The 26,959-nt window shown below is 44.4% G+C and overlaps 1 protein-coding gene across 1 annotated transcript in view; it reads right to left on the minus strand.

Moving 5' to 3' along the window:
• LOC124619836 (dachshund homolog 1) overlaps positions 1-26,959 on the minus strand; it is a 983,755-nt gene that overhangs the window by 225,395 nt on the left and 731,401 nt on the right. Inside the window, exon 9 of the mRNA XM_047146444.1 lies at positions 1,281-1,364. Within this exon, the coding sequence (XP_047002400.1) occupies positions 1,281-1,364 (84 nt within the window). The remainder of the gene's footprint in view (positions 1-1,280; positions 1,365-26,959) is intronic.

Consider the following 26,959-nt stretch of genomic DNA (forward strand, 5'->3'; position numbering starts at 1 on the left):
GCAAGGGTATAGGCATCAGGTTGAAATTTGTCAACTACTAATATCTGTGGTCCCTTAATGGTGTAAAAAATTAAGCTGCTAAATCAATCCAGTCAAACGATGCGGCACAGACTCAATCAACAAAGCCAATAGGTGAACTATCTGCATACACAATTAAGCTGGTATGGAATCCATAGAGCACGAGTCTTAGTCGAACTTGTCCGATTTTTTTTTTTTTTTAGGGAGGTTAGGGCGTGGTCCAAGAGCACGAGTCTTAGTCGAACTTTGCCGATTTTTTTTTTTTTTTTTTTTAGGGAGGTTAGGGCGTGGTCTCTGCCTGTTTCGTTCTCCAATGCGGGAGGCATCATTAGAGGCTATAACAATTCAGAAAGCAGTTACAATCTTACAGAAACTCAGCAAGTCGAACTGTTTCCAGTGTATGTTATGGAGCTTGTATTGGGGAGTAGTTGGTGTCGTTTCGTTTATTTAGTTCGTGCGTGCGCGCGTGCGTTCTACAAATATTTAACTGTGTTAAAAATAAAAGAATATAATTTGGTGTTCATGCCTGCTTAAACAGCTGAGACAAAACTCAAAGTGGAGACTGGAAAGAAAAAAAAAAAATGTCGAGAAGCGATTTAGAAAATACGTTTCTTTCAATCTCATACAGAAATTATAGGAGCAGATGGTCAAACGGTGTAAAGCACGAGCATGGAGACCTAATGCCCTCAGGATCGAATACTGATCGGACCCCGGAAATTTTCAGTCGCTCTCCGATAAGCCATATATCGCGTTCCCCAGTTGGATAACTGGGGTGTTTCTGGGACACGCAAGTCGCCGAAGTGTGGTCCAACGGACTTATTTGGACATGGCCACTGAGGTATATGAAATCACTGTCCAAAAATTAAAACAACGTTCGTCATTTATCGAAGAAATTGTGAACCAAATTATGGAAATAATCACGACACCTTCCTCTTTGCTTGTTACTATCAAAAAATTTGAATCATTCATTATTTTAAAGAGGCTAGGGAAAGATGTAGGACCTTTCATTAAAATAAAAAAAATATTAATGCTACTTTTAGTTTCAAAAAGCGGCTGAAAGGTTCTGTCTCGAGTTATCGAAGCTCAGTATCGGAGACAAGGATGCTAAGCGTTACTCGTATACAAGAAAAATGCCACGAACGTTATAAGGTGCTGCCATGTGTAATGCAGCTGACGCATTTTCTCTCAGTAGCATTATACGACAGAGCTGACGACTGCGCTTCGCCTTTAGCTGTGATACCAAATGGTCTCCCTGTACTCACCCCTTATCTTCTGCTCGTCCAGCAACTGGCGTTCCAGGCTCTCCTTAACCTCGCGTTCTCTCAGAACGTCCATCTTCAGTTCGGCTGAAAGAAAAACAAAAGTTGTTTCACATACCTTTCAGAGGCATATATTGTACAGAGACGTAATAAAAATAACAAGCTGGCCGGTGTGGTCGAGCGGTTCTAGGCGCTTCAGTCTGGAACCGCGCAACCTCTACGGTCACAGGTTCGAATCCTGCCTCGGCATGGATGTGTGTGATGTCCTTAGGTTAGTTCAAGTAGTTCTAAGTTCTAGGGGACTGATGACCTCCGATGTTAAGTCCCATAGTGCTCAGAGACATTTGAACCATAACGTTCTGGCTGATGAGTGTATGTGACATAAATAGCAGTATCTTTTGACTGAATTAACTTAGAAACTTAAATTTTTTGTTTGATACACCAACATGTTCCGGAGAGAAAGGTGTCTTAGAGACAAACAGACAGGCTGTTAAAAAGAGGATAAAAATATTTTTTTCGTGTGACATAATTGCAAATTGTCAATTTTTCCATTTTTTCCTTTACTTGTACTGCTTCTTGCCAAATTTCACGATTCTAGGTCAACGGATTGATCCCTATAGGTTTCGAGCATCAAAATACATGACATAAATGGCCATAGCTCTTGACTGAATCGACTTGGACGCTTAAAAGTTTTACCCCGGCAAGGGACCACAACCTTAATACGTGACATAAATTTGAACTTGATACGTCTACATGTTCCTGAGAAGAATATTCCTAATAGTGGGTTAGACAAACAGACTCACCGACGGGTATCAAACCATTCCTATAAAAGTTCCATTCTTACAGATTGAGACACAGAAGCGAGACAGAGATTGGAATATATCCAACAAATAACTGAAGACATTGGAGGCTTATGCTAATCGGAGATGAAAAGGTTGCGATTGGAAAGGAATTCGTGGTAAGCCGTATCAAACAAGTCATCAGACTGTCGACAACCCTCCCCCCCCCCCCCCCACACCCCCTCCCCAAAATGTCATTTGGGGACGGAACAGCAAAAAGAGATAGTCTGTACCACGTGCAGCAAGAAGTTACAACGCGAATCAGAATACTCTCGCGTCTAAAACGTATGCGGAAGTGTACTTGTTAATACGACTTTGTGCGTGCACTGCAGGATGCAGGCAGAGCGAATGTCAGGGGTAAGGAAGGGAATAGCATAAGATACCGAGAAGGGAGGGGGGGGGGGGGGCGCAAGGGGCGAGGAGGGGAAGCGTACATCCGTGACGCAAGAAATCTCCGATCTGGCGCCGCGGTAGTCGGCTGCTGTGTACACGCACGTCTATATATTTACATGTATATACACGCCGGCCGGCATAAAGCCCCGAGGCATTGTTAGTTTTTAGATGTGAGCAAATGATTTACTTTGTTTTCGCTCGTGAAGAGAGCGCGGGATCTTAATTAGCATTTAAATCTGAGGCGGCGCAGGGCGCCCGTGGCGGTGCACTATCGGCTGCGAGCTCTGGAGGCGGCGGAGGCGGCGGGGGCGGCGGCGAGCGAGGCAGCGCCGGCGGCGGGTGTCGTTGTTATGCAGATGAGCGGCGGCGGCGGCGGCGAGGTGGCAGCGAGCGCCACGCCATTGATTTACTGACGGACCGCCGGCGGCTGCTGATCGCATCTGGGTGATTGTTTCTGCAGCGCGGCTACCGGCTCTCGGCTCTCTCTTAGACAACTGAGAACCCCCCCCCCCTTCCCCCCAGCACCCCCACCACATCCCAACCCCTACCCTTCTTATCCCGAGCTGCATGGCTCCATCTTTCACCGCGCTGGATCCGAACCACTGCTTTCGCCGGTGCCCTTGTCGAATAACGACAGGGTTTCCGATACATCTGACTTCACGTGCGTCCCATAAGGGACCTTGATCTCTAATGTAGGAATGGGAAGAAAAACCGACCGGTTAACCTAAACCGGTATTTCAGTTCTGAATAACGGATATGTTTCGGTATTTGTTGATATCGGTTACAACAGTTTTTTTTTACTTTTTACTGATAATTTGCCGTCCGCTGTGGCCGAGCGGTTGTAGGCATTTCAGTCCGGAACCGCGTTGCTGCTATGGTTTCAGGTTCGAATCCTGCCTCGGGCGTGGATGTGTGTGTTGTCCTTAGGTTAGTCAGGTTTAAGTAGTTCTAAGTCTAGAAGACTGATGACCTCAGATGTTAAGTCCCATAGTGCTTAGAGCCATTTCAACCATTTGACCTAATAACTTTGGGAAGAAAAGCAAGAAAAGAAACACAAATGAATTCTAAAGTATCTACTCTTGCATTTGATTCCAAATCATGGACAGTAACAAAAAAAGATAAAAATAACGTATACAGGCAACAGAGATGACGTTCATAAGATACGTAGCGGCTGTAATAAAATGGAAAAATAAGGAATGAATCAATCAGATCAGATTTAAAAATCATTTCCTTTAATGACAACATAGAAGTGAACAGAATGAAACGGAGAGAACATCATGACAGAATCACAGAAAATAGATTACCAAGAATAATAATGAATTATCAGCCGGCTGGAAAGAGAGAACTAGGTAGACCTCGTAAGAAATCGATGGATGGATAATAGAGACCGAAACAGGGAGTGCAACATCTAATCCTTGGAAGGGGATGACGATAATGATGACTAATAACAAAATAGAAAAACGACAAAATCAGTTAGTAACAGCAGCATTACCAAAAATATTTCATTTTTTAACAAATCGTTTTTTAAAAAAGAACGGAGAGTAATTTTCATTGGTAAAATTTGCGTTGGCTTGAAATAATGGATTTTTATAGAAAATCGGAAAAGGCATCACTGCTACTTCAATAACAGTGCCGACAGAAACGAGCAGCAAAGACACGGTATAAGTATCGCCACAGCATTCATGAGACAATAATGTTCCTATAGAAATTCTTCCAATCCATGTCAATACGTGGCATACGGCAAACCAGTGCTTACCAGTATTGGTTAAAAACAGTCTTGGTTGCAATTTTAGTTTTATATTTTTCAACGACGCGTTTCGCCTTATTTTAGGCATCTTCAGGTTATCTTTTCTAGATAGACGCGAGAGACACCAAGATCTGTATAACGCGTTCCCGTTCACAGGAGCGAGTAACAGAGTCTCTTAGACTGGAAATTGTATTGAGTGGATCCGTGTACAGATATGGAGACAACTTCATGAATCCATGGACCCTGCGTGTCACCAGGGGACTGTTCAAGCTGGTGGAGGCTCTGTAATGGCGTTGTGCGGGTGCAGTTGGACTTATGGGGACCTCTGATACGTCTAGATACGACTCTGACAGGTGACACGTACGTAAGCATCTTTTCCGAGCAGCTGCATCTGTTCATGTCCATTGGGCAATTCCAGCAAGACAATTCGACACCCTACACTTCCATAATTGCTACAGAGTGGCTCCACGAACATTATTCTGAGTTTAAACACTTCCGCTGGCCACCAAACACCCCATACATGAACATTATTGAGCATATCTGGGATGCCTTGCAACGTGCTGTTCAGAAAAGATCTCCATGCCTCCTGAAGTTTGTCGCAACATTTTTAAAATTTCAGCACAACTATGTCGTCTACCGTGATTTTCATTTGTTATGAAAATCATTTTGTCATCTTTGCATATACTTTCGAAGGATGCATAAATGACACAAATTTTTACATTGGTCTCCATTACTGTCGCACTGAAGCACTATATCACAACATTCATTTCCCTAACTAAGTTTCCTACCTCAGAAATGAATTCATGAACTCTTACACTGCAGACTGCTACGGTCGCAGGTTCGAATCCTGCCTCGGGCATGGATGTGTGTGATGTCCTTAGGTTAGTTAGGTTTAAGTAGTTCTAAGTTCTAGGGGACTAATGACCACAGAAGTTAAGTCCCATAGTGCTCAGAACCAACCATCTTACACTGCAAAGCTGTGATCTGCAACCATTTTAGCTCATTCCGATTTGCTTGCTCGTGCTTTTCTCTTACCTTTCCGTATTGTCTTGCACCGACTGCCACTGCTGCTATGTACCCGAATTAATCTTTTCATTTATGTATGTCACCCGCATAACCGTCTTTCACCCCTTGTTATGTTTATACTCAAATCGGGTTTCTCCTGGGGCCCACACGAGTACTTTCAGTCTCGGTTCGATCTACCTTTGTTTTTGTTTGTTACCACATAATCACCGCTACGAATTTTGTAACGGCGCGGCGTAACTTCGATTTCAGCAGTGTGACGAGATATTAATACACTATCTCAAACTGTCTACGCAATTTCTTTTACTATACATTCAGTCGGGCAGATCTTCCGTTTACATCTGACCTAAGAAAATTTCTCTTCAAATCTTGATAAATTCCCATTCTTGTTCTTCTTCTCATCAAATCATCCCTTCGTCGTGAATTGATCCCCGTTTTCCGCGATCTGTTCGATGTTGTACAGGAAGGAAAGTTTTGGCTTCAGATATTTCAGTATAGATGTCGGGCCTGCGCCAGATTCTTGGCGCCTCTGCTCAGAAACCGACGCCGCTGTTCTCCAGGCCACCCCTGCGACTCTGTCGGCAGCATTCCGAGCGGGCGGCGGCAAATTGCTCGTTTCGTTTCTGCGATTCCCGGGGCTCCTCCAGCGCTGGAGAGCGGCATTCCAGCAACAATGCGCGCCCGCCCCGTGCGCTGATGGCTCTCCAGCGGTCGTAGGCACGCCGAAGCCGGGGCCTGCATTGTGTCCACCGTCGTAATATGGCGTGCGATAGCGCGCCACAATCTGCAGCCGTGGACCATACGTAGCGAACGGCCGTCTCACATATATTTCCATATTACGACACGTTAGTGTCGTAACAAATTTATTACCGTACATAATGAGACAGACAAATCGTGTATTAAAACAGCCACTAATGAATTTACAAAAAGAACTATCTTTTTTTGGTCTTCGAATCTGAATGCTCAACCCCTAACTTCAGAGATAAGCCTCGCTCTCTTTAACCCCCTCCCCCCTTTTTTTGCAGCAGGTGGTGATAATACATTGATGTTCCAACAGTTAACACGTAGTAATTACTAGAGAGTAATTTTGTACACTAGATACTAATTTTCTTCTCTAGGGAGTAATTTATTAAAATAGTCTCGAATACACTGATAAACAGCGTAGACAAGAAAAGACCAGACACTTTTGAAACGTGGTGCTACGGAAAAATGCTGAAGATTAGATGGTTAGATCACGTAACTAATGAGGAGGTACTGAATAGAATTGGGAAGAAGAGGAATTTTTGGCACAACTCGACTAGAAGAAGGGATAGGTCGGCAGGACACGTTTTGATGCATCAAGGGAGGGATGCGTGGAGGGTAAAGGTCGTAAAGGGAGACCAAGAAATGAATACACTAACCAGATTCAGAAGGATGTAGGGTGGAGTAGTTCCTCGGAGAGGCTTGCACAGGATAGAGTAGCATGGATAGCTGCATCAAACAAGTCTTTGGACTGAAGACCGCAACAATAACAGTCTTGAATTACGTCGATCAACTGCATATAGATTCATTATCAACGTAATTACCTGTAGATTCTCCTGTTAGTAACCTGTGCCCTGACTTTCGGTGTATCAGGACGTCGTTAGACTTACTATGATTCATGTTAGGCCAAAGTGTACGCCATGGATTATTATAAAAATATACATCCAGTCGACAGTGGTGTTGCTACAGAAATAATTACGTGAGTTTTCATTGTAACAAGCATAATCAGTGTTCTCATTACTCATTGATGCCTTCCGACAGAAAGAAATTCTAAGCTGCAGTTGTGCCTATACTCCGCAGGTCACCTTACAGTTTGTGCTGCTGACATTTTCCCCTCTTCCTCGACCCGTCATTTCACGAAATGTATTTGTAAGGAAATAATATATTGCGTGACTCATCAGTGTTACCGGAACTTGGTCAGTAAACCCTGACGTGTTACGCAAAGCTCATTAAACGAACCCGTGACGAAAAGTGCCTTTCTTCTTTGGAGTTTCTCTATCTCCTCTTACTAATTTTGCCCGTTGAAGACTCCCAGATCGAAGAGCAATATTCAAGAATCGATCGAAAATTCGCTTGTAAACCAGTTCTTTCGCAGACGAATCCCGTTTCCTTAGGATTCTTCCAATGAATCTCATATTGGCGTCTGCTTCCCCTGTTACTAGTTTTATGTAGTCATTCTACTTTAGATCGCACCTGACGGTTGCTTTTGGATATCGTACGCATGGTACTGTTTCGAGAGGTTTACCTACAACAGTATAAACTAATATAAATGGCTCTTTTCGCCTATTTTGTGTAATTCGATAGGCCGGCCGAAGTGGCCGTGCGGTTAAAGGCGCTGCAGTCTGGAACCGCAAGACCGCTACGGTCGCAGGTTCGAATTCTGCCTCGGGCATGGATGTTTGTGATGTCCTTAGGTTAGTTAGGTTTAACTAGTTCTAAGTTCTAGGGGACTAATGACCTCAGCAGTTGAGTCCCATAGTGCTCAGAGCCATTTGAACCATTTTTTTTTTGTAATTCGATAGATCTATTTACGTTGAGATTAACTGCCAGTCCTTGCATCATTTTTGGATCTTCTCCAATTAGATAGGAACTTAAGCGAAAACTTTACATTTCAAATGTATTTTTACTAACTAGGACAATACTTCGAACAAAGGTCAGTGTTTAGTGGACGGCACACAATTACACAGTTGCAATTACAGAGATGGACAAATATATGGAACACCACAAATACAGTTCCATGCCTAATACGTTGCAGGAAACGCGGCGGCTTGTTATCGTCTCAAAAAAGCATAAATACAGTTCCTGTATGATTTTTAAGATATCTTAATTCTTCCTGCAGGATACTAGCAAGATCAGGTAATGGTGATGGAGGTCGACAGCGATCACGCATCCTTCTCTTCAAAGTAGGTAACAAAGATTCAGTAATACTGAGATCTGGTGAGTGTGCTGCCCAAGGGAGATGTGACAGTTCATTGTCGAGCTCACAAATCTAGTACTGGACGATGTGAGCTATGTCAACAGGGGCCATGTCCTCTTGGAACACAGCATTACCTCTGGAGAACTAACAATGTACCATGGGATGGATATGGTCAGCCAAAATGGTCACATAATCCTTGACGGTAATGCGATCTTGGAAAGTAACCATGCGGCCCATGGAATATCGCCGCAATATGGCTGCACAAAACGTGACCGACCGCCTGCCAAGTTTCTCTCCTGGGAAAACTAGACCAGATCTTGGAAACAGTGTGAAACAAGATCGATCAGGTCAAATGACTTTCTTCCATTGCTCCAGCTTTCAGGTTCTATGGCTCTGGCAACACGTTTTCCTGTTAGAGGCATTTGCATCACAGATGAATGGTTTTGAAATTCCAGTTCGCCCTTAAATTCCCCGTTAATGGAGCTCCATTCATACTGTTTTTGTGCTGACTGGGTACGGGAGAGCGACATTCAGTTCTGCTGTGATTTTTGCAGCTATCGTCTCCTTATTTTTCGTCACAATCCTCTTCAGTGACCGTCTGACACGATCTCTCAACACAAACTTTCGTCCACGTTGTCACTTAGCTGATGATCTCTTTCTGATTTACCTGTATGCCGTGTAAATCTCGATACAATGTCTCTTGTACACCAAACATTTTGGCTACCTTTGTTACACAAGTGCCCACCATATGATCACCAACAACTCGACCACGTTCAAATCCACTTTGATCCGACATAATTCTCTTACAGCTAGAAAAAACACTGTTTTGACCACAATTGACACTTGCGACGTACTGAGGACAATGCACAGGTGCCGTCCGTGGTCAAATACAACGGGGTTGGCAACCATGTGCCTTTATGTTCAAGCATGCATTTCTCGCGGTCGTTCTGAATATCTGTCCAACCCCTGTACCTCGCAAATGACTAGTTTCTGGATCCATGTTTACTAAAACGTTTTACCTCTTTAACCGTATTCTTTCACCTGAGTCACTTATCGCTACTAAATTAATTACGATACAACTATCATATTGTGAACCGCACGGACTCTGTAACACACCCGACGTATTCGTCCCGTTAAGAACGGAAAGTTTTGTATCACAGAACTGGTCCTACACACCCAGATGTATCAGCTCGTATGCATTAACACGTCTAGAAACGTGTGGTCGCACAGGGTAGCCCGTGAATAGAAGGTGGGAGTATTAGTCAGCTTGGTGGAACAGTCGCAGAATTTGAGTTAATTTCCCGACTGCCGCCTTGTGGGATAGCAGACGCGACGGCCATTGATTAGGACGAGACGGGCAGCGAGCGAGCTAATTGCAGGAGTAAGTCGGCGTGAATGGTCCTGCAGCCAGCCAGCCGTCGGGTCCTTTGGCGCTCCCCGCTTCTTGAAACTGCCTGCCGCCTCCGCCTCGCCTGAGTACTTTAATTCAATTACAGAGCATACAGAGGAGGCCTATGATAATACTTAATGTGATGTTATGTGTGCAATTAGCCCTGCATTATTGGAGCGCCGACGGCCGGAGAGGGAGTCCAAGGAAGGGCGTGGGAGGAAGACAGGGAGCAGCAGATTGTCGATAGTGGCGGCCGATGTGCGGGCGGATGGCAGGAGCAGGAAGAGCTGGGAACCAGCAACCACTTGCCACTGCGCTTCAACAGTTGCCTCCGGACCGGTTAGTGTGCGGAAGAGCAAGCAGCAATCCCTCTCAGTTTTGCTGTGAACTGCTACCACTTTTATACAGTGTACAGAGATCTGAAACAATTTTGAAAAAGATTGAGATTTTCTGAGATAAATGCGGGTGGCGCTCAGTATTTAATGCAACACCTTTTTTTCGGCCAATTTCGGTTGAAAAATGTAGAATTTGTTGTGTGTATGTATGCATGGTCTTCCGCTTTACGGCAGGTTTGTCATGGGTTAAGCCTCTTCCACTTTTGTCTGTCCATAGCCAGTCTTTTCATTTCTGAATATTTGGCTCCAGCATTTGATATCTTCTTTTCCCTCTTCCCCTTTTCCCTCCACCATTCCTTCTATTCCTTCCTTCAATAAACAGTTCCTCCTCAAACAATGTCCAATCCAGTTCCGTTTTCTCTTTCTGATGACTTTCAGCATGTTTCTTTTTTCTCTAACTCTTTGTAATACTTCTTCATTCCTTACTCGGTCTTCCCATTTCACTTTTTCCATTCGTCTCCATATCCACATCTCTAGCGCTTCCAATCTTCTTTCATCTTTCTTCCTCAATGTCCAGGTCTCCGCCCCATACAGTGCAGCGCTCCCGATGTAACATTTGGCAAGTCTTTTCCTCAGATCTTTGTTTAGTGGTCCACAAAGTAATTTCTGTTTCCTCTTGAATCCTTCTTTTGCCATTAAAATTCTTTTCCTAATTTATGTTGAGCAATACATATCATCCATTACTACGCTTCCCAAGTAACTGAAGTTATTCACTTGCTCTATTTCCTCTCCCCCTATGTTCTTTCTTTTTCTTCTTGTTAATATTCATTCCATATTCTTCTAATTTGTGTTTAGATCATCTAACATTTGTTCCATCTATCTTGCACTCTCTGCCATCACAACCACGTCGTCTGCAAATCTTACACACTCCACTCTCCGACCCTCTATACAAACTATTTTCCTTCCATCAAAACCTTCACTAATAATTTCCCCCAGATATATATTGAACAGTGTTGGTGATAAACAACAACCTTGTCTTACACCTCTTCCCAGTTCAATCACCTCGGATCACTATCTATATATAGGTTATTTGAAGAAAGTGTCACATATTCCTACAGGGGATAGTACTGATCAAAACAAGAAAAAAGTTCCGATAATGGTACGACGGGAAAGCAATACCTGTTGAGATATGACGAATCTCTCTCCTCTCCCTAGAAGTAGACACTACGGCAGTGCTGGATCTGTTGTCAAGCACCCTGACACATCCTTCCAGCGTTCTTCGCAGTGAAGCACTCACACTGTCAGACACATCCGGATCCATTCCAATCGCGTCACTTTCATTGGTCACGTCTGCAAATTTTCGATGAACTGGGAATAAAACAATGCCTTTAAATGTCACCATAGGCAACTACCGTGAACGGGTACGGTATGTCCTCGACCATTTCGCCCCCCGTGTAACCTTGTGGCGAGGTACTGTCGACTGATCCATAGAAATTGGGATGGCGTCCCGAAGTGCATAAACCACAGTCGTTGTTTTTCTGTAACGGTAATGTTCTTCAACAGCGCTGGTAATTCATGCCACAGAAATGAGTGACAAATAACACCTGTTAATCTGTTTCGTTCAGTGTATGGTCGTATGAGTCTGCCACCAACAATACCTGCACATACACTGATACTGAAGCGATCCTCATGCATCACTTTCGTGACTGCTCAAGGATTTGAGTCTGGCCATATGCGATAACGGTGATAATTTACTATGCCGTCTCCTGTTAATCTAGCCCACATCACCGAATACTAGGCCGGCCGTGGTGGCCGAACGGTTCTAGGCGCTTCAGTCCGGAACTGCTACGGTCGCAGGTTGGAATCCTGCCTCGGGCATGGATGTGTGTGACGTCCTTAGGTTAGTTAGGTTTAAGTAGTTCTAAGTTCTAGGGGACTGATCCCATAGTGCTTAGAGCCATTTGAACCATTTGAACCGAATACTAGACATTATTCGTCACGAGTAAAACGGTCCATATCTCAACAGGTATTGGTTCCTGGGCCTCTCATTATTCGAGCCTTTCTTCTAGTTTTCACCAAAACTGCCTCCCCTAGAAATATATGATACTTTCTTTTAAATAGAAATACAGATGGACCAATGATGACAGCTCTCTTTCAAATTAAAATAAAAACGGAATGCCATCGTAACACTCGTGCGGTTGGAAGGAAGCTGTTCTTTCGCTGGCTGTGCTCCAGGATTCCACGGGAGATTTCGTGCCTGACGGCTGTCACATTACGCCCCCGTTACAGCAGTTACGTGCTAACATACAATTAAACGCGTTCCGGCGAGGGCCGTGGGAAAAGGATGCGTGCCGGAGCGAAAAGGCCGCCAATGCTTATAACGGCGCCGCACACTCTGCGATAAGGCGCTAATTTTTCTGCCGGCGGACGCGCCCTCCCCACGCAAGATTTCGGCGGTACTTTTCTATCTCTGGGGCAGTTACTACGTCACAGGCACACAGAGACGCTAAACGCAACAAAGCGTGTGTCTATCCACCAATCTCTCATCGTCGTATCGCAATACATGGTGCTCCGATATTCATATCCGGGGGTCGAAAAAGCGAAACAAGCCACGGACGGTTGCGAAAGTGCTAAAATTTAAGCACCTCATTTGCAGGATATCTGTGAGCAAATGTTTATTGTCCCGATTTTCGCCAGAGACTGTTCAAAAAGTTTATCTCGATGCTCACGAACATAAATTCAGTGCGTCCTGAATAACACATTTCCTTAGTGTCTTTTACAGGACGAAATTTGTGTTTCATATTTCAGTTAACCCTAATTGTCGAACTGATTATAACTGCACTCTATTCTGGCTGCATCCGACCAGTATAATTTGCTGGTATTGATTCACTCTAAGGAACTCTCAATATGGTATTATGTCAACCAGTCTAACACATCGTCCGCCATTAACGCCACGTTTCGAACACTTCCATACAAAAAATGGTTCGAATGCAGTCCCCTAGAACTTAGAACTACTTAAACCTAACTAACCTAAGGACACCACACACATCCATGCCCGAGGCAGGATTCGAACCTGCGACCGTAGCGGTCGCGCAGTTCCAGACTGAAGTGCCTAGAACCGCTCGGCCACCAACGGCCGGCTGCTTCCATACTGCATGATTTGCTATTGAAAATGGTTTCAAATATTCCGTTTCTTCTTCTCAGCTCGATGTTCAACACCAGTATCTTTACTTTACCCAATAAAATTTTCATCTACCTCAACGGATCAGTATGATTTCTCTATACGAATGGTATAAGTCTGGTATTACGTCATGCTCTATCTCTTGTAGCCACGACAGAAAAATAATTATTTCATTTGCTCTGCTACGTTTTTTTTTCTGTCTTACGTTCATTTCAATTATTCTTATCTTTAGTCTCTTCTACCTGCACAGTTGGCGTATGACTTCTGTAGACACTTCTTCTCCCACTCACATCAGGACTGATCTAGTCTCCGTATATACCACTCATAGCCAAACTTATTGCTCTTTCTGATTCGTGATACGTCATAAATCCACGAAGCATTTGGGTTTGTATTGCTTCTAATTGTTCCGCAAATCTTCCAGATTCCCTGCTACAACAGTAACGTCATCGAGTAACTTTATCACTCGAAGCATGTGTCCAGCCCACTGCAGAGGGCTTTCCCTCATCTTCACATAGATAGGTGACTCTCCGCACTGCCTACGCATTTCGTCATTGGACACATGAAGTGCCAGGCCAAATGTTCACCGAAGCATATTTGTTCCCACTACAGCAAGTCGTTGCTCTGTTTCTTTAGTTCCAGACCGATATTCCTCACCGTGCAAGGCATCTGGGCGGATTGCAAGGTGGAATATTTTCTACTTCAGTCAGTCTGGTATCTTCTTATCACAAACCACACCAGTCGTTGTCCGCCATTTATCCATGAATTGTTAACGCTATTTTAGATTTCGGGAAGGAGTGAGCCGTCGACAAAGACTTTTGAGCCAAGGTAATTGAAACTGCTGATCTTCCACAGATCTATATGGTCGATCCTGACTGCCTGTATTATATGCATCCGTTGACATGTATTCAGTCTGTGGACCCTCCATGCATCATGGACTTGTCGTCGAAAGTCGTTGTCGTTTTCATCAGCCAATAGCACATCATCAGCATAAAGCAAGATCCAACGTGATAATTTATGAAAACCTCTGGTGATAGTGGCCATTGGTATGATGAATAGGACGCGAGAACGAGCAGATCCCTCAAGAACGACCACAGAAGTAGGAAAGTCAAAAATGGTTCAGCTGGCTCTCAGCACTATGGGACTTAACTTCTGAGGTCATCAGTCCCCTAGAACTTTGAACTACTTAAACCTAACTAACCTAAGGACATCACACACGTCCATGCCTGAGGCGGGATTCGAACCTGCGACCGGAGCGGTCGCGCGGTTCCAGACTGTAGCGCCTAGAACCGCTCGGCCACTCCGGTCGGCCTAGGAAAGTCATCTGAAACCCCAGCAACAGAAAGTACCCGAGTTTTAGGATGGTAACAGAGCAGCTAGTCCCATTCAGTTAGTTCTCCAGGTACTTCATGCTCCTGGAGAACAAATCGTATCCGATCCCACAGTCTCAGTAAAGTCGAAGATATGTGCGTAGCTGTGTCGCTCGGCGAACGCAGTGTGTAAGAGCGTCTCCTTGAATGGATGTCAGTCGGATGATGACTGTATGCATGAGCTTCAAACCACACACAGAGTGGCACCCCAAGTCGATTCCAACCGAGTCCTGCGGCAGCTCCTAAACAGACTTACAAAAGGCGCAGTGGAATCGCGTGAGCAGAGAATCAGAGGGGGGAGTGAAGACGCCGACTCATCCGCGACTCCTCTCACACCTCGGGGTGGGCGCCCGCGCTGCCATCTATCACCGCTAATTGCATCACAAACAGAGACGATACGCCGCGCTCCCCGCCAGATGGCTGCGGATTTGAATGAGAATCCAGGCACTCGCTTGCGACTCTCTCTCTCTTCCCCCCACCCACTCAACGACAGCCGTCTTACCAGACGATGGAACGAAAATATTTTTTCAGACGTCGGAAAATACTTGGCACGCGTTTTCCTCCTCTCTCTCACGCCTTTTTTATTTTTTTCCTCCGCCTGCTCTTCCTTTTATCTGTTTGTGGTACGGAAGCTCGCTTTCATGCGGCCCCCCTTCTTTGTTTATCTGCTCGCGTCGTTATTTCACGCGCCTGCTTTTCGCACTTTGCTCAGGACCAAGCGGTATGTATCTCCTGTCATCCGAGCGAGTAGAGCGGAAAGTAAATCTAAATGTTCGAGAGTAACGAAGCTTCTAACGGACATCATTCATTTTCAACCGTGCAGACAGTGGTTGTGGATACGTCTTTTTTTTCAGTGCGTTAGAAATAGCAGCCAACTAGTTGCAAAATACAGGTTCATTAAACCTTGACTAAGGTTTCTAGGTTTCAAAAGCGTCTTCTTCAGAAGATGAAGGACGTAAAATCACATTATCCAGAGTCAAAGACGGAGACATTGACTCTGGTGCATGTCATTCAGTGAATCACCATATCTGCTGACATTTAAACATAAAACGTAGCATCAAATTAGATGTTAGTTTTATGTAAAAATTTCACGTGGCGTACTATATATTGTTGTATCCTGCGTCAAATATGTGATTTTCTTTTAATTTAAGAATTTTAAGACAAAGCTGTACAACCGACATGTATTTACATGGTGATTTAGTGGATGACATTTACTACAGTCAACGGCTCCCGCTTTGACTATAGGTAATGTGATTTTACGTCCTACATCTTCCGAAGAAATGATTTTGAAATCGTCGAAACTTTGGTGAAGGTCTAATAAACCTGTATCTTGCTGGTTGGCTGTTATTTCTAACGCAATAAAGGCCTTATATGCACAGTTGCTGAAGCACAGTCATGCTCAAATTTTTTTTTTAAGGTACATCTGTATCTAAATCTATACTCCGCAAACCACTTTGTGGTGTATGTAGCGGAAGGTACTTTGCGTATCACTATAGATTCTCCCCTTCTTATTCCTGTCACGAATGGTTCAAGGAAAGAACTGCTGTTGGTAAGCCTCCGTGGGAACTCAAATCTCTCTAATTATACCTTCACGATTTTTTCGCGAGACAGATGTAGGAGGTAGCAGTACGTAGGCTGGCCCTTGTAGGAAAGTATGCTCATAGAATTCTAACACTAAGACACACCGTGATCCAAACCTCCTCTCTTGTAGCGCCTGCCGCTGGAGCCATATGTGCTTTTCCGTCACACTTTCGAGCTTACGAAACGAACCTTTGAAGAAACGCACTGCTCTGCTTTTAACCTCTGTTTCACCTATGAACCCTTCCTTGTATGAGTCCCAGACTGCCCAGCAGCATTCAATTGAACATCGAAAGAGGGTTCTGTAAGCTACCTGCTCCGTGGTTTGACTCTCGTTACGCTCACAGCTTTTCGAAAACAAAGACTTCCACAGTCAATTAAACTGACTCAGCGCTCTCCGGGGGACGTAGCACTTCTTACAACAATTCGTGTAGAAGTTAGTATGAGAGACAACCTAGAGTGGTAAAAAGGTTGCCGTACTTACAGCGAATTCGATACCAAATATCCCTCCGTTATCCTCTTACACTGACGATAATGAATTTTGTTTGTTCTTATCCAGACGAAGTGAAATATGTAAATATACTCTCACACACATCTCCAATCAGCAGTAATGAGTATGTTTGACGCTTTTCGTGGAGGACTATCATTTGCGAATGGCTCTAACACGTAGATCGCGAATGTGAAACAAATAAAGCCAGTAACTGTCGAGACGAAACATGTCGTTTCTGAAAAAAGCTGACTTATCGAAATAAGAACTCATCTACAGTATCCCTAATTATTTCTGTTTTGTTGTTGTTGTTGTCGTTGTTATTGTGGTGGTGGTGGTCTGCATTCCGTAGACTGATTTCCTCCACGCAACTGCGCAAGTCTCTTCTTCAGTTAGCTGACTGACCTCGACCTGCATGCCAGTGTCAAATGCACTCATGTCATTAGCAACTACCACTGACTATAAATTCTTATTCTTTAGGGACTGAGCTAGATACAACATGCAGCTTGTTGCAAATTGTAGCTAAACTCATGAAATTTTTTGTGGATGCTCTTCCACAAGTCTATGAGTCTCTTTGCAAATGGTAGTTTAAGCGAAGTTCTTACGGATACAGTTCTACAAGTGCACGCTGTATATCACTTACCAAAATTTCAGCGAAGGGTTTCCAAGCGATCGTGTACCGTCGAACAGGGCTTCTTTGTTCGCCAGTTCTCTGATGAAAGCTTTCTTTCCAGAGAGGGATCGGTAGAGATGTAACATCACGTTTTACTACGAAAATAACTGTGCCAGATACTGTCCTGTATGTAGGAAACAAAGACGTTACACCTTGCATAAGAAAAGCGAACATCATCACTGCATTATCTCTGATTTTTATTATCTCTGTTGCTGAATGTAATGTTCATAACTCGGATTTTGTTCTTGGAGCAACAAAGATGTAGGGCACTCATAATTGTGAAGATTACGTATTACAACTCGCGAGTAAAAGTATTCAAGAAAGAAATAAACGAGTACTCATCTCTGATAAATAATTAGGTGAGACTCGAACGTAAGTATTACTCTTTCCAGTCATTCCAATTACTACAGAAAGTTTCAGCTACACTGTGTCGACGTGGGGTTGTGGAGACGCTGGGGAGATTGGCGAACGAATCTGCAAATAAACACTGCGCTTTTCAATGGACTCGAGACAACCCAACAAGAAATCTGTCACAGCTCTTTACCGACATATTAGCACATGACAAAAGAGTTTAGTTTCAATGGACATTTAAACACACCATAACGAAGACCATCTTGTCTATAAAACCATTAAATGCGTTGAAAACAATATTGGGACTGTCCAAGGCCATCACGTTCGCTAGACACAGCTGACCTTGATTTTCTTTCTTTTTTTGTGAGGTTACGTTAGGAAGTGTTCAGTCCACCAGTTCCTGACGTGTAAACCCTTACGGCACGAACACGAAGTGCTGCAGAGGCACTGACGGAAGAGATGTTGGCAAAGACATGGATAGAAATCGCGTATCGCCTAGATGTTCTACGAGAAACAAACGAAACATATCTGGAAGTGCATTCATAAAACACTTTATGTTTTAAGCTACCATTTGCAACGAACCGTATAGCTCTATCTAGCGTAGTTCCTAGATGCTCTGGGGAAAAAAATGGTTCAAATGGCTCTGAGCACTATGGGACTTAACATCTGAAGTCATCAGTCCCCTAGAACTTAGAACTACTTAAACCTAACTAACCTAAGGACATGACACACATCCATGCCCGAGGCAGGATTCGAACCTGCGACCGTAGCAGTCGTGCAGTTCCGGACTGAAGCGCCTAGAACCGCTTGGCCACCGCGGCCGGCGCTCTGGGAAAGACTCCCTGCCGACTCTTTATTACCACAAGAGTAACATAACGTTATTTTTAACCTATTTCTATGACATAATATAAGCCTGCCGGTGTGGCCGTGCGGTTCTAGGCGCTTCAGTCTGCAACCGCGTGACCGCTACGGTCGCAGGTTCGAATCCTGCCTCGGGCATGGATGTGTGTGATGTCCTTAGGTTAGTTAGATTTAAGTAGTTCTAAGTTCTAGGGGACTGATGACCACAGATGTTAAGTCCCATAGTGCTCAGAGCCAGTTTTTGAACATAATATAACATAAAATGTTATGCCTGAAAAAGACACTAATGCCTTAACTTCAATAGCAGGATAAAACATTAACAGCTTAATGCGAACATGACGTCATTTTAAAAGTTTATAGACGCTGTAGGTCCGTATTATAGGAAATTAATATACTTAATTTTCATTTGACGTGAAGAGATTTCTGTTTTTCAGCAATGGTTTTCTCGCTCCTGCCAGACTCCATTTTACTTCCTCTCTAATTCCGTCTTCACCTATTACTTTGCTGTCCAATGTCTCTATTTCTGATCTAATGCCATCAGCATCAACATTTTTAATTCGAATACGTTGCGCCATTATATTTTACCCCAAGATTTGCCTTATAGCCCCTTTTGAAGGCGCTATCACACAATTTCGGTGTCATAATTTTTGCATATTCACTTACCTAACCCGTGAGATATTCAATACATACTTATCCTTCTCGGTGCCGGATTGCCTATAGACGATGTAAGAATTAGGCACAGGACCTGGCTGTGCACGCACACGTACACGTGCGTCGTGCGTCCGCTTTTTCAAACTGCAATGGGCGACCTGGAGCAGACTCGACGGCCAGGCGCTGGTGGCGCCGTTCCAGGCGGGCGGCGCTTCTGGGAAATTCAATAAGCCGCGATGCGGCGCGGGACTGCACACGTCGGCCGCTCCGCCGCCTCACCGATTTCTATCTTTCACGGTTACTCGGAATACCGGCCTACAATGGGAGTGGGGCGCACGGGACCGTATAATTATGGAAATAATGAAATTAAATGTACACCAGATAGCCGATCACTCTTCGTAAGCGAAATTGAGCCGGAATGAGTCTCTAGGAGCTGAGAGGGGGTGGAGGAAGGGGGACCTTGGGGGGGGGGGGGGGGGGGGAAGAAAGGCGTTGTCTGTCCCAGGAGGAGAGGGAGGCGAGGAAACAATTACCCGGGAGCCGTTCTTTAGCTGTGCGCAGCTCGCGGACCGAAACAGCTTCCTTAGCAGCGAGCAGAATGGCAAACGAGCACAGTTGGTAATGTACCACCTACAGTAGGAGAGCAGAGTACGCTCAGATACTTCAAACCTGAAACTGCCAGGAAGGTTTAAATTGTGTGAAGATCTGGACTCGAACCTGTGGCCTTTACGTTCTGCCATCAATGCTCTAATTAACTGAGCTATCCAGGCACAAACGTTTTTGTCACATCCTTGCTTCTGACAGTGCCTGCCTTTTAGACCTTCTCCTTGATACCTCAAGAGCCTAACATCACTAGAAGAACGAGGTTTGCAAAGATAATGGCTTAGCCGCAACCTAGAGGACTAACTCCAGAACGAATTTTTCACGCAATCTGCCGCTCGCAAGTACCGGATGATCAAAATGTCAGTATAAATTTGAAAACTTAATAAACCACGGAATAATGTAGATAGAGAGGTAAAAATTGACACGCATGCTTGGAATGGCATGGGGTTTTACTAGAAACAAAAAATAAATAAAATAAAAAATTGCTAGACGCGTGAAAGATCTCTTGCGCGCGTCGTTTGGTGATGATCGTGTGCTCAGCCGCCACTTTCGTCATGCTGGGCCTCCCAGGTCCCCAGACCTCAGTCCGTGCGATTATTGGCTTTGGGGTTACCTGAAGTCGCAAGTGTATCGTGATCGACCGACATCTCTAGGGATGCTGAAAGACAACATCCGACGCCAATGCCTCACCATAACTCCGGACATGCTTTACAGTGCTATTCACAACATTATTCCTCGACTACAGCTATTGTTGAGGAATGATGGTGGACATATTGAGCATTTCCTGTAAAGAACACCATCTTTGCTTTGTCTTTCTTTGTTATGCTACTTATTGCTTTTCTGATCAGATGAAGCGCCATCTGTCGGACATTTTTTGAACTTTTGTATTTTTTTGGTTCTAATAAAACCCCGTGTCATTCCAAGCATGTGTGTCAAATTGTACCTCTCTATCTACATTATTCCGTGATTTATTCAGTTTTCAAATTTATACTGACTTTTTGATCACCCGGTATACCAGAAAAATCGTCACAATTAAAATTCAGCGTCAACCGCAAGGGATTTACTTTTAGTTTCTTTCATACTCATTATGGCACTACGGGCAACGATTCTGGATATTTAGGCTACAATCAGTCAGACGTTAATGCTTTAAGCCGTTAAAAAACAAATGCACGTTATCATTTAGCAGTATCGGATAGCAAGGTCCACATAACTATCACCGGTTCAGTTTTTTTGTGATGTGGAGACTGTTTTGTTTGCTGTGTGGTAAGAACAGATCTCGAAAGTAGCAATATTTTACAAAGTGGTAACTCAAATATAAGAAAGATTTAGGAGCAGGATTTTAATAAGGTTATGATATAAATGATATCAGTGATAAGATTCGCTGATGACAATGCTATCCTCAGTGAAAAACAGGAAAAGTTACAGGACCAGTTGAATGGGGAACAGTCCAAAGAGCACATAACATGGACTGCGAGTAAAAGAAAGTAAAGTGTGGGGCACATGGAATAGATAATAGTAAGGAGGTGAACTATTTATGAATCAGTACTGTAACAGTAAGTAAAACATCAATTATATGTTGACGCAGCCCAGGATTTCACCTTTAAATGTTGATTACTTTCATACCTATTAAAAATAAACGATCACAAATTTTCAGGACTATATGTGTTCGTTTTGAAGGGATCTGTATGGGATTAGAAATCTGTATGTGCTCAGGAGAAATTATTTTATACTTTCTAGTCAACTGCAAAAACATGGTACACCAAAAACTCGTTTTTCTTGAATAACTATTTTCTATTCTTTATTCTCGTGTGTGTGAAATTTTTCAATCGATTTCAAAGATTTTGATGAAATTACAGAAAAACAAGTGCTAAGTTTCGGGTTAATTTCAGTTTGTCTTCACTCAACCAATATATTGCTTCCTCCCAATCTCGCGAAAATACGCTGAATGTAAAGATTACATTCGAGGACGTTTACCAGCAGTTCTTTTGCCATGAACCATTTGTAACTGGAAGAGGAAAAGAGGAAAATTGCAATACTCGGCCACATACCTGACGAGTAAGCGAGTTGATATTGCGCTGTTGCGCAGTTCTGAGCTATGATTTAAAATTTCAAGTCTATAGCTCACTGGGAAATGACAGAGTTAAACAAAGTACCCTCTATCACACACCAGACGAGTTAGAGAGTTGACACTGCACTGTCATCCAGTTCTCCGCTACGTTTAAAATTTCAAGACACCAATTCATCGGGTATTAGTTAAAAAAATTGCAAAATTTGCACCAAACAGACAGACACACAAGAAAGCGATATCCAGCTCCTCTTTCCCCTTTCTCTGCTCAGCTGTGCCTGACAACTCACATATCGCACGGAACACATTCTGATACTATCTGCACAACACTACAGTTCTGCAGGATAACCTATATGTCAGGCGTTACTAACGTTTTTCGCCCCCACCTCCACATCAATTCTCCAATTCATTGGGAAGTTACTTTACAATCAACTGCAAAATCTGTAGAGAACAGACAGAGAAGAAAGTACCTAATGAAAAAGTGGTAAAAAATTCCAGTGGTTCCTCCAGTAAATAATGGAGCACAAAATGTTTGGTAAGGATGGCAAGATTTCTGCAGCGAGCAAGGTGGCGCAGTGGCTAGCACACTGGACCAGCATTCGGGAGGACGACAGTTCAATCTCGTCCGGCCATCCTGATTTAGGTATCCGTGACTTCCCTAAATCGCTCTAGGCAAATGCTGGGATGGTTCCTTTGAAAGGGCACGGCCGGCTTCCTTCCCCATCCCTCCCTAATCCGATGAGACCGATGACCTCTCTGTCTGGTCTCCCCCACCAAACAATCCAATCCAATCCAAGATTTCTGCACGGTTTCCAGACTTCTCTCAGTTGTGGTAGAACACCTTACCGCAAATAGGAAGTACGACTTAGTAAGTTTCATCATTCCCGAATGTTAAGCCCCAGAGGCGATTCTTAATTGGTGTGCAGCTCCGTCGCATGGGCAGCTACTTACGGAAGGCCCACGGAGCAGCTGCGACGGCGGGCCAGTGGGCGGCTGGTAGCGGCGAGACGCAAAGTAATTATTCCGATATAAATCATGGCCAGCGTGACAGCTCGCGCCTCCGCTCTCCCGGAGGGGAGCTCTGCCCGGCTCGCTATTTAGATTAAAAACACAGGAAAAGCAACAGCAGGCGGCGGGCGGCGGGCGGCGGGCGCCGAGGAAAGACAGCGGGGGCGACGCCCGGCGCCTGCGTCTAATCTCTCTCTTAGAAGCGCGCGGCTGTCGCCGCCTCGCTCTAGGCCTTATGATTTATCTCCGGCGGGCGCTCAATTCTAGCTAGCGGTTAGCGGACGGCGCGCTCTGCGCCGTTCACGCCATTACGCGCACTGCTTCCCCGTTTGTGCTCCAAGTCGCGTCGCGACGAATGAATAACAGCAAGGCTACAAGTTTCACTATGGACCCAAAACTCTCCTCCTCGTTCTACATGCGTTACCAAAAAGCTACCTTTCATCATCTAAGACTGCAACCCTTAGTGGCCGTTGTCACTGATGTTAAAATGTTGTGAGTCGTTAGGCTGCGAAATTTTTCAATTCTCGACGTTTCGATCCCTCTGCTGGGATCATCTTCAGGATTCCACAGTTATTCCTGTTTCCAAATTTTGCTGCTACATTGTGTACGTTTTCATCATACTCGTATGTGATATCACATCTCACACACAATGGCTGGCCTGCTGTACTACTTTATCGTTGTCCATTATTTTAGTCTAATGGGGCCACGATCTAAAAGTAGCCACTGTTTTACACTACTGGCCAATAAAACTGCTACACCACGAAGATGACGTGCTACAGACGCCAAATTTAACCGAAGGAAAGAAGATGCTGTGATATGCAAATGATTAGCTTTTCAGAGCATTCACACAAGGTTGGCGCCGGTGGCGACACCTACAACGTGCTGACATGAGGAAAGTTGCCAACCGATTTCCCATACACAAACAGCAGTTCACCGGCGTTGCTTGGTGAAACGTTGTTGTGATGCCTAGTGTAAGGAGGAGAAATGCGTACCATCACGTTTCCGACATTGATAAACGTCGGATTGTAGCCTATCGCGATTGCGGTTTATCATATCGCGACATTGCTGCTCGCGTTGGTCGAGATCCAACGACTGTTAGCAGAATATTGAATCGGTGGGTTCAGGAGGGTAATACGGAACGCCGTGCTGGATCCCAACGGCCTCGTGTCACTAGCAGTCGAGATGACAGGCATCTTATCCGCATGGCTGTAACGGATCGTGCAGCCAAGTCTCGATCCCTGAGTCAACAGTTGGGGACATTTGCAAGACAACAACCATCTGCACCAACAGTTCGACGACGTTTGCAGCAGCATGGACTATCAGCTCGGAGACCATGGCTGCGGTAACCCTTGACTCTGCATCACAGACAGGAGCACCTGCGATGGTGTACTCAACGACTAACCTGGGTGCACGAATGGCAAAACGTCATTTTTTCGGATGAATCCAGGTTCTGTTTACAGCATCATGATGGTCGCATCCGTGTTTGGCGACATCGCGGTGAACGCACATTGGAAGCGTGTATTCGTCATCGCCATACTGGCGTATCACCCGGCGTGATGGTATGGGGTGCCATTCGTTACACGTCTGGTCACCTCTTGTTCGCATTGACGGTACTTTGGGCAGTGGACGTTACATTTCAGATGTGTTACGACCCGTGGCTCTACCCTTCATTCGATCCCTGCGATACCCTACATTTCAGCAGGATAATGCACGACCGCATGTTGCAGGTCCTGTACTGGCCTTTCTGGATACATAAAATGTTCGACTGCTGCCCTGGCCAGCACATTCTCCAGATCTCTCGCCAATTGAAGACGTCTGGTCAATGGTGGCCGAGCAACTGGCTCGTCACAATATGCCAGTCACTACTCTTGAGGAACAGTGGTATCGTGTTGAAGCTGCATCGGCACGGCAGCTGTACCTATACAGGCCATCCAAGCTCTGTTTGACTCAATGCCCAGGCGTATCAAGGCCGTTATAAAGGCCAGAGGTTGTTGTTCTGGGTACTGATTTCTCAGGATCTATGCACCCAAATTGCGTGAAAATGTAATCACATGTCAGTTCTAGTATAATATATTTGTCTAATGAATACCCGTTTATCATCTGCATTTCTTCTTGGTGTAGCAATTTTAATGGTCAGTAGTGTAGTTTTCACTGTTTACACAGTTGTATTGTAGTCTTCTGTTATTGTGCTTAGAGGATAAATTCGTTTTTGCAGGTCACCCGTATGTTAAAATTGTGGCGAACCAGACTTCAGTTTGGTCCTTTGTCTATTCCAAGATCTGCATCCCTAGTCTGGCCACTCTGTTCGGGCACTGCCATTTTTTCCATTTATTTCTAACACGATTGTTGTGTTTTCGTATAGCTGTTTATTAAATGGAATGGCTATCCCAGACACAGCAGAATGGGAGGAAGTTTTGCGTTTAACGCCTAGCCGCCGATGACGATCACGTCATTAAAGATGGAGAACAAGCTTAAAATTATACAGTGTTGGCGAAGAAAATCGATCGTGGATTCTTCAAAAGAAACGTTCCTGGAGACCTAAAAACCCATACTCCTGGCGGGTGGGAGGCCAGTGTGGTAACTACTACGTCATCCCTTCCAGTGAGAGGCGGTTGTTGCGACCCACGTCACAGTACACGCTGCCCTATGCACTGACCTCCCGGTAATTTAATGATTGCTACCTAACCAAGCGGCTGTCGGCGCTGATTCCCCCTGGAGGTTAGACAACATCCCGGATCGCGGACCTACATTTCCGTTCTGGTGATTTCCTCCCTCGTCGAACTGCGGCTCCCTCCCAATTCCCGACTCCATCTCCTCCCCCCCCCCTCCTCTCTCACCCTTCAGCAACACCCTACATTCCCCGTCAACAACATTCCCTGCCTCCCGGTAACCTTCAATCCGCTCATCGCCTGACAGCGGTAGGCAAAATTTCGCTGGCGAGTCCGGAGTTGTAATAACTGCCACCGAGCAGCGCTGTATGATGAAGTACGCTCAGAGCATAACTGAGAAAGACAGTGCCTTCTGATACGAAACACTGGAGCAGACACTAAAAGAAACGTGTTTGCAATCAAGCAGCATGCCAAGCGTGGTTTCCATCGCTCAGAAACGAGCCGGGACATCATACGAAATGTTGTCCTCACCATGATTTGCGAAGACAGCGCTCTTCAGCAGCAGTTATTGGCTGTATCACACAACCAAAAGTTTTTTTATGAAAATGGACAGTCGTAAAATTGCTACATTAGCTCTAGTAAAACATGTTTGCTACAAATTCCATATGCGAGCCATGTCATTTTGTCGTAGTTCATATAAACAAAAACTTCAGTGACCATTAATTTGATACAAGACGAAAAGTTCCATTTAATGTCAGCAAGTACATCAGCTTTTAAAATTTCCATTGCAGATAGTGCGATATAAATTTGCAACAGCCTTCCATACAAGACACGATATTGGAAAAGAAATGGGTATCCCACAGTCTAGGAAGATTTTTGAATGAAAAAACAAATGTCGAAATAGTAGCGCAGATAGCGATCTTGCAAACCATTTGCCCAAGTTCCCTTGCACAAAGAGCGCCGTTCCGTATGCTTGTCGTCGAGTATTATAGAATATACTTCTATTAAACAAATAAGAAAGCCTCAGAATTAGAAAACATGAAGGTGAATAAAAAATATATGCGGAAAATAGGGCGTTTGCCGTCAATCTTTCAGATCAGGAGCTTGTGCCTATATCCACTACATAACAATCAACTAATACCCGTTTACCCTTATGTCTTGATATTAGAGTATCTTGAAGGTGTTAACCAGCAATATGTCGTTAACTCACAGTAATTACATCAGATCGTACGAAAAACGATACGTTTTGTAGCGATGCTCAATGTAGTGGTACTCTGAAATAGCGTATATTCGTTGTTCGTTATAATATAAAAACCACCAAATACGGACTTTAGCAGCATAATACGAAATCCAATATGGCGTCTCCTGAGTAGTGCTCGCTCCACAAAGCAAAAATCTTACGTGTACAGTTCTGCATTTTACGACCGGTAATACAACACAACGTGAAATTCTACGAGGGGCTCACAAACCCCGACCATCTCGACGTCCCGTGTGATGGCGGCACCAGCATGTACAAGAAACTGAAGCGACCGTGATCAGACGACAAGAGACAAAGGAAGTGAACAAAGACAACAACAGTATGA

This window comes from Schistocerca americana, chromosome 6 (genome assembly GCF_021461395.2).
Source record: "Schistocerca americana isolate TAMUIC-IGC-003095 chromosome 6, iqSchAmer2.1, whole genome shotgun sequence".
Lineage (NCBI taxonomy): Eukaryota > Metazoa > Arthropoda > Insecta > Orthoptera > Acrididae > Schistocerca > Schistocerca americana.